The sequence below is a fragment of the Acanthisitta chloris genome, unplaced genomic scaffold, assembly GCF_000695815.1.
Source record: "Acanthisitta chloris isolate BGI_N310 unplaced genomic scaffold, ASM69581v1 scaffold13758, whole genome shotgun sequence".
Lineage (NCBI taxonomy): Eukaryota > Metazoa > Chordata > Aves > Passeriformes > Acanthisittidae > Acanthisitta > Acanthisitta chloris.
In genome coordinates this window covers 180,653-189,320 of record NW_008686580.1, presented here as the reverse complement: position 1 = coordinate 189,320, position 8,668 = coordinate 180,653, and the positions used below count along the sequence as shown (strand labels likewise).

Here is an 8,668-nt window from a genome sequence, read left to right as displayed (position 1 = left end):
AGGAATGAAAAGAACTTACTTGAAAACTGGTCCTTAATTGACACTGTTTTCTGCTTCTTTATAATAAAATTAGGTAAACTATGGCTTTCACAGGTTTAACTTCTGAACTACACCTACTTTATTATATTTAGCTGCTGCCAGATATACCGGGTATTTACAGAAGTTCTGTTGGCTTCTGTTCAATGCCTGTGGAATAGAACAGCAAAGAGTAAGCAGGGAACCAGAAGTGACAGAAATGTACTATACCTAAAAAGGTTTGGTGGGTTGGTTTGGCTTTCTTTGTTGTCTGACAGTATTAGGTGTTAAGTGTATGCTGTTAGTGAACAGGTTGACTAAGGATGCAAATTAGGTCTATAATACAGGCTGCTAAATGAAAGACTATATCAATGGTTCAGTGTTAATAAAAATGTAAACAGATAATTTTGTGTAAAGGAAAGAAGATACTCCCATGTGTAATTCTCTTAACGTCAGTGTATTAATCTGAATGGTAAATGTTGAGAGAAGGTTTTGTGTAGTAAGGGTGTTCTAAAATCATATTATACTCCTGTCAGGAAGCAGCTGTTGCCTTTGTGATTCCTGTTGAGATTAAATGACATGTCGTACCAGTGTGGTACTTGCTCTCTTGAAGGGAGAGACTTGTTTGAGTTCAGATTTCAGGGATAGTTTTTAAACTTCTCTCAGGAGTATTTTATCTTTGTCTGGACTGACGCTGATTGCACACTTGGTCTTTTGTATTATGACTTCCCCTTTTCTACATGGGCTTAGAATCTTCACCTGGTTGAGTAACACCAAGCCTGTTACACATGCAGATTGTACTTGTACCAGTTTGATACTTTATTTGCTCAGTAATCTACTCTTTGGGAAGTTAAGGCAACACAGAAAGCTATCTTTTTTTTTTTCCAATGAAAGAGGGGAAGAAAACAACTCTCAATTTACGTTCTGCTTTATCCCCAAGCAATAGTTAAAAGAATAAAACAATACCATGTAGCCTTGTACTATTTAGTTATGAACAGCTACCTAAAATGTATCCTCTAGGTTGAAAGTATAGACTCTTTAAAGAGCAGATGCTTTATGTACTCAATTTTGGAGGGACAGGGGTGGCATTGGGGTTTTTAGGTTTCTTAGGAGGTTTTTTTTGTTTCTGTGTTTTTAATAAATAACTTCATGATTTTCATCCCAGTTGCTATTTCTTTTTGTGCTGCACAGGATGACAGAATTGAGGAAATTGCTACTTGCTATTTTTTATATGTAATAGTGATTCTTAAATCATGCAGTGGATTTGAGTGTTACCACTGCATGTGAGGTCTGTGGTGGATGCTCTGTGAAAATGCATGCGCTGAACCTGACAATAAACTAGCAAAAACTGTTACATGAAATCATTCTCTTTAAAGGAGGATCTTCTGCGTCTGAAGAAACAGATGAGAGTGTTCTGTCAAATCTGTCAACACTACCTGACTAATGTAAACACTGCTGTTAAGGAACAGGTTAGTGACCATTGTTTATACTTGCAGTCGTCTAATACTGTACTTTTAAAGCAGTTGAAAAGTTTATCTTGCTAATATTTTCGGTGCTTTTGTGGGAATGTGGTGTGTCCTGGCTGTTCCAGGCTGAATGACCTCTGAGTTGTGAGTACATGCTGTACTCGTGTGCTTGCCCTCCTTAGATAATTCATGTAGGATTTCAGAATCAATTTCAGCTTGTTTTTTTCTGGTAATTTTAGGCAACATAAACTTTTATTCAGGGTGTTTGTTTCTTTACATAATGACTGCACAGGTGAGCTGTAGAAGCTTTCTGGTTTGTAAGTTAGGTGGGAGAGCTCCATTTCAAAGCTCTTGCTTGCCATGTGCTCATGATGCACACCTCCTGTGGAGCTGGCTGTGCATTCAAAGGCTCAAAACTGGAAGAGCTAGGGACAGCACTTTAAAAGAAAGAATTTATTTTTTTTTAGTTGTTTTTGAATGTTTTCACATTTCCACATTGTTACTATGATATTTATGTGTTTGAGGTTGCAGTGAAGAGCACAGGTTACTGATAGCAGGATTAATTCTAAGTCATCGCCTTTAACAATCTTGAGAACGCTAAAATGAAAAAAAAAAAGGAGTAACTCTGTAGGGGAAGGACCACATTATCTTCTGGGTAGACTGTTTAATTAAACAAATAAGAAGCCAGGAGCCCTTTTGCTGCTAAAGATAATAATAACCTGGTTGAAGTTGAAAATCTGGTCCGCTGAGTCGTGCAACTGCAGCTTTGAAACTCTTGCTAGAACAAGAATATTCATGGGACTTTATAGGCTTGTTCTGTGTCAAAGATCTGTCTAGTGTAACAGTCACAAGGTGAAGGGTGTGAAGGTGCAAATAACGAATTACTGAAGCTCTGAGAAGAGCTTTCTATGGTTGATGTCCACAAAGTTCTCTAGTGACCTACTGTAGCATCTGTAAGGCAGAATTTGGAAGTTTCAGGCTTCTCGTGTTTTAGTCTTGCAATGTTTCCGTGTTTAGTTGGCGTCGTCTGTGCAGTATCTTTGTTTGGAGACCCAGTTGTCATACAGCACTCTCCCCTGAGAAGCTATGCACATTTTGGCACAGTTGGCCTGTGTAACTGTTTAAGACTTTAGTGGCTTGTGTACACCATTGGGCTCAAAGTAATTTGTCAGGTGCAAATACATTATTCTAACCAAAATCCACTTTCCAAGCAAGTATTTATTTACTAAGGTTTCTTTTTAACAGGCTTTCACAATTCTGTGTGATGTGTTGATGATCTTCAGTCATCAGATTATGACAGGAGGACGTGACATGTTGGAGCCACTTGTTTACACTCCTGATTCTTCATTGCAGTCTGAACTACTCAGTTTTATTTTAGATCATGTCTTCATTGATCAGGATGATGATAATAATAGTGCAGGTTTGTACGGAACTTATGTTACCTTTATGTTATTTCCCATCTAACTAATGTATTTGTCTGTGTACTTCTGTGGGGTTTTTGTGTTGTTTTTTTTTCCCCTCTTGTCATTGAGAGGTGTGCATGGGCATGGAGATATGTTTGTCCTTTAAATATCAGCAGCTGATTAAAGCACTTTCTGTTTTGGGAACATGTAGGATAATCACAGTAAAGGTTTGGTTTAATAGGCAGAAATATAAATGTCTCTGTTTCAGGTGAACAGACTTGTCAGTGGGCAATGAAGCTCACTACCATCAGAATTGAGATTTGATGTTCTGAATCCTGACCACTACTCCATACTATATCAGTTTTATCTGTATGTAAATGCTTAAATAATAAGCCTTCAATCCTGACAGTTTTCATGTTCTGAACTCTTTCTAGATGGACAGCAGGATGATGAAGCTAGCAAAATTGAAGCATTGCACAAAAGAAGAAATCTACTTGCAGCTTTCTGTAAACTCATTGTATATACTGTGGTGGAAATGAACACAGCTGCAGACATTTTCAAGCAATATATGAAGGTAAATCTGAGGCCTAGGAGTGATACTTCATAAAACTTCTAGAATACAGTAGCTGTGGATTTTTTCATTATTACTACTTTCTGCCTTACAAGATAAGGGATTCGAAATGTGGAGAATTCAAAACTCCAGAGTTGTAGGCCTTTAAAAGTTGTTCTTCTGTATGTAGGGGAAAAAAATTACTGAGTTGTTTCACAGTTCGAGTGTGTGGGTAGTGGGGAAGGAAGAAACTTGCTAATTATTTTTGTTGGTTTTAATAGATTTATTTTCTTATCATGATTGAAGGTGTATTTTTAATTCAGTTACTAGTTTAGCAGCCTTTTGAGAATCTTCTCCCAAAGACTACGTCCATGTTGTCTAGTCTCATCAAATAATTTAAGTTTAAACTTTGTAGAAGAGAAATAAGTTTTGAGTCCTCCTTCCCCCAGCCTTTATATCTGTTTCAATCTTACTTTAAAAAAAAAAAAAAAGCCCTCTTGGGCTCCTGGGATTCCCAGCTGCACAAAAATACAAGTTCTCATTTTGTGAGCATGATAAAGCTTTGCTCCTTGGTGACTCCCTTAAAAAATTTGAAATTTGGACAACCTGCTTTTATCTGTCTGAGTGCCCTACATATATTTTGAATCTCTAAATAACTAATTGGGTCTTTATTAAACCTGAATACTTAAAGAATTGAACAGGCAGCTGTCTTCATTGGAAAAATTGCAGCTGTGATGCTGTCTGTAAGTGCTATTTTCTTTCAGCAGAGAAAATAGAAAACTCCCCACCAGTGTTCCAGGAGTTACTAAAAAGATTAGATTCTAATCTTGTACCCTGAAGGGGTGAACACGTGTTATTAGCAAATGTGTCATGGCCTTGAAGATAAATAGGTCATTCTGCCTCTACAGTGATACTAATGACAAGAATGAAAAGAAGTAAATTCACTCTTTCTCATTTGATTTTTTTAAAAGAAATTGTGGTTTAGGATATAATTTTGATGTAATGATCAGCATATTAGGGTTTTTCCTTTTGAAAGTGTTCAATTTAAAAATAAAAGTAAATCCTAGATTTTGTTTTCAGAAGAATTCAGTAGTCTTAATTTTTTAATTAACATTGAAAGTTAACCATTTTTGTTTGTTTGTTTCTCCTAGTATTACAATGACTATGGTGATATTATTAAAGAAACAATGAGTAAAACAAGACAGATAGACAAAATCCAGTGTGCTAAAACACTTATTCTTAGTTTGCAGCAGGTAAGAATTTACAATATTTGCGTGTATGAAATTCCATACATGTAGATCACGTCCTGTTGTTTAATGACTAGTGTGAGGTGTTGATGAAGAAATCCTTACAGAAGGTTGAGATGAATAGGTCTAAACTGAAACACATTTTCTGCATCTATCGGAAATACTGCCAGAAGTCTTCCTATGCTTTCCAGATATTGTGCTGTGAGAAGTGTCTGAGAGGCAAATAAATACAAAGTAATGTAAATGTGATACCTTCATAACTCTAGAATAGTGGTTTAAGTGTCACATATTCAGAAACGTGTTGTGAAGTGACTGATTCACTTACTGGTGAACTGAATAAGTGTGTTAGGCAAAACTAGAAAATGATAGAAAAATTGATTGTTGAAGTGAATTACGGTCAAATCTAGTAGAATGAGAAAAAGATTGATTAAAGAAAAAAGATTGTGAAGTTCAGAATATTTAGCTTGGCCAACTACTGGTGAATAGTTAAAAGTCTGATCATCAGTGACAGTGTTTCTGGTGTCTTTGGCAGCTACCCTGAAGGCATGTTTCCATTTTGGAATTTCTTCTTTATGCTTACATTTTGCAAAGAACTGAAAAAAAACTTGGGAATTTATAGTTTGACAGACTGTAATAGTAGGGACCTGGTGAGAATTCACTCCGTTTATTTCTTCTCTGTTAGTGTGTGTAATCAGGGAAATCTACTAAGTTTTAGTGTTCTAAACTCTAGAGCACCTCATTCAGTGAAGTCTGTCATCCAATACATTCACATTTTGATGTGTGCTTGGACAGTGTGCATTTCAAGGTCTAACTCTGAAGTGCAGACCCTTCAAGGGCAGCCTTGACTTTGCTTCCCTAAACCTCTTATGTTTGTCTTTGGTGTTGTCAAATTAAGAGGGAGGGAGGGAAAAAAAGCTGTAAGACATTCTATTTTTTTTTTTTTTTTAACTAAAACTTAGTTCTGTGTCTGTAGGTCCAAAGTTTGGCATAGTCTTTTAATACATGAAAATCTCCCTTTTCATTTCTTACAGCTTTTCAATGAAATGATTCAAGAAAATGGTTATAATTTCGACAGATCATCACCGACATTCAGTGGCATAAAGGAACTTGCTCGACGTTTTGCTTTAACGTTTGGCTTGGATCAGCTGAAAACAAGAGAAGCTATTGCTATGTTACACAAGTAATTGTGTGCTTTGTATTGCTTCCGTTTTTGTAAACACTTCTTGACTAACATAAATTTATCTTTTCGGTCTCTCAATATCAGTTTGCTAGTACAAATTACATCAGTCCTAGAGGTGGTAAAGCCCATTTATTAATTGGGAGATGACTGCAGTTTTGTCTGAGTAAAACCCAGTCGTTAAACGTTGTTGGTGTTCTCCAAGATCCAGTAGATGATAGCAGTGTTGATGCTAAAATGAAAAAAAATTTTCATGTCTTATCCATAAGAGTAAGAACAGACCAACTTCATTGTTAGCGGTGGCTGTGTTGGTGTCATGTAGAAAACTTGCAATGCAAAGTAGAAATGCCATGACAGAAAGTGTGACCAGATTCAAATAATGACTCGTGTTCACTCTTTCTCCCAGAATATGGGAACATCAAATTGCTGCTTTCTTAGCATAATGAAAAGGGGTTCAGTTTTGGTAGCTCACACAGCTTAGAACTTTTTCTTTTGTTTGTGCTTTTTGTGACTTAATTTTTAACTTGTTCTTAGGGACGGCATAGAATTTGCTTTCAAGGAGCCTAACCCACAAGGTGAGAGCCACCCACCGTTAAATTTGGCGTTTCTTGATATTCTGAGTGAGTTCTCCTCCAAACTTCTCAGACAAGACAAAAGAACAGTGTAAGTATTTCCTTAATGTTAATATTTGTCATGATAACCTCAAAAGACATGCATCAGAATAAACATGTATTTGTGTGTGTTGTATTTACCTGGAGTGGGATCCTTGGTGCATCAAGGTATGTTTGCACTAATGCAGTCAAGTGTGATCACAGGAGGTAAATTGTATTTATCGTTGTCATTTTCATTTTATGGTGGATGAATGGAAATCGTATTCTGGATTTGCTGTGGTCAGCCCTTTTTGTTAATTAGTTATCTAATCGGGTGTGTTAATTTTAGTAGTTATTTATCTTGATGATAACGTCTTATTACAGATATTTTGCAGCTTTGTGATTACCTTTTTTCCACTTAAAGGTACGTTTACTTGGAGAAGTTCATGACCTTTCAGATGTCTCTAAGAAGAGAAGATGTGTGGCTTCCTCTCATGTCCTACAGAAATTCTCTATTAGCTGGTGGAGATGACGATACTATGTCAGTGATTAGTGGAATTAGTAGTCGAGGGTCTACAGTAAGAAATAAGAAGACAAAGCCAGCAACAGGCAAGCGGAAAGTACCTGAAGGTAGAACTTTTCTCATCTTATAATTTACTAGAGTAGACATTCATATAAATGTTGATCATACACATGTTGATCCCTGTTTGTTAGCTTGAGTGTATTGGTGTGCTTCCATGTATTTTTTAAAAAGAATGAATTTTGTGTGTGTCTTAGTGGGAAAGCTAGAAATTTGGAGTCTGAATAACGTTACATTGATTCCCTAAAGGAAATGAGGGCACGATGCTGTGTTAAGTCACAGAATAGAAAAGTATATTAAATACTCCAGCCACTGTTCATAAATCCAGGCCTTTCAAGGCACACATAAGACTTGGTGGCAAAAAGTAAAGCAATCAACTCTCAGTAAGCAGAGAGCACATTTAATTTGTGTTTCAACACTCACTTTTAGACTAGCTTAAAAAAACCTACCGATGTCCTTTCTGTGTCTCCTTCCAGCGGAAGAAAGCAGCAGTAGTGACAGTATGTGGCTGAACAGGGAGCAGTCAATGCACACACCAGTCATGATGCAGACACCTCAGCTCACTTCCACAATAATGAGGGAGCCCAAGAGATTGCGACCTGATGAAAATTACATGGGTGTCTATCCTATGCAGCCCGAGCACCACCAAGCTCCACTCGATTACAAGTACGTAGATGAGTAGGTCTGTTTTGTGTTAGTGTTCATACACAAAACCAGTACATGTTTAAAATAGAATAATGGTCTTTTTAAGCACGCAAGTAACGTGGATGTTGGCTCAAAGGCAACAGGAAGAAGCCGCGCGACAACAACAGGAGAGGGCAGCGATGAACTACGTCAAGCTGAGAACCAACTTGCAACACGCCATGTGAGTGAGAGCAAAATCTTCCTTTGGTGGTTTGGGGAGGGGAGGGTTCATTAGATGCGGTGTTAAACCTGCGTCTTCTAAGGGGGATACGTGTTCTAGTTCTTGACTAGTGTTTATCTGTGTCCTGAAGTTTTTAGGTGCATTAGAAAACCAGTGGTAAATGTACATAGCATTTCTTGCTTATTTTTGAACTCAGATTCCAGAAAAATTGAATAGTAGTGAGCTTTGTAGTAAAGGGAACTGGTTGTTGAATCAAATGGTATGTGTAGCAGATAGACACAGTCAATACATGTGTATCATCGTCTCCATGTATTCCACGCTGCAGAATCGTATTTAAAAACAGAAGATTAAAAATGAGTTTTTTAAATAGGTGTTCAGTGTGTGAGGCAGAAAGTTTCTGTGCAGCTTCATTGTACTATTTCTTTCTCCTTTGACTTACGAGTTGTAATTTTAGAGTTTAGCTGCTTTTTTTTATTCAAAGAAAAAGTATTCTTTTTAAAGAAGCTGCTGCCTTCAACATTTCTGTGTTGGTACAGGTTGGTCTGACCTAAACTGACACCAGAGTTGACAGGAGTCCTGTTAGTACCAGTTTTTCTGTAACTTCCCAACCCAAACCCACAAAACCCTTGTCAAGTTGTCCATGTTGTGAATGGAGGTGAACACAATTTGATATTTTTGAATGAGTGTTGTCCTTCAGAGGTCACACCTTCTTAGTGGAGTGTCTCTTCATTAGGAGTCATCACATATGCACTTTAACGTGCACGCTGATGAAAGT

The 8,668-nt window shown here is 37.1% G+C and overlaps 1 protein-coding gene across 4 annotated transcripts in view; it reads left to right on the top strand.

The window, feature by feature from the left end:
- STAG2 (stromal antigen 2) overlaps positions 1–8,668 on the top strand; it is a 38,243-nt gene that overhangs the window by 23,738 nt on the left and 5,837 nt on the right. For 2 of the 4 annotated variants that reach the window (XM_009080225.1, XM_009080223.1), the window contains 9 exons: positions 1,392–1,484; positions 2,727–2,901; positions 3,319–3,458; positions 4,586–4,687; positions 5,713–5,861; positions 6,393–6,521; positions 6,873–7,078; positions 7,505–7,694; positions 7,810–7,893. In XM_009080225.1, the coding sequence (XP_009078473.1) occupies positions 1,392–1,484; positions 2,727–2,901; positions 3,319–3,458; positions 4,586–4,687; positions 5,713–5,861; positions 6,393–6,521; positions 6,873–7,078; positions 7,505–7,694; positions 7,810–7,893 (1,268 nt within the window). Of the gene's footprint in view, positions 1–1,391; positions 1,485–2,726; positions 2,902–3,318; positions 3,459–4,585; positions 4,688–5,712; positions 5,862–6,392; positions 6,522–6,872; positions 7,079–7,504; positions 7,695–7,779; positions 7,894–8,668 lie in introns of all 4 variants that reach the window. The other 2 variants (XM_009080224.1, XM_009080222.1) reach the window with 1 other exon arrangement.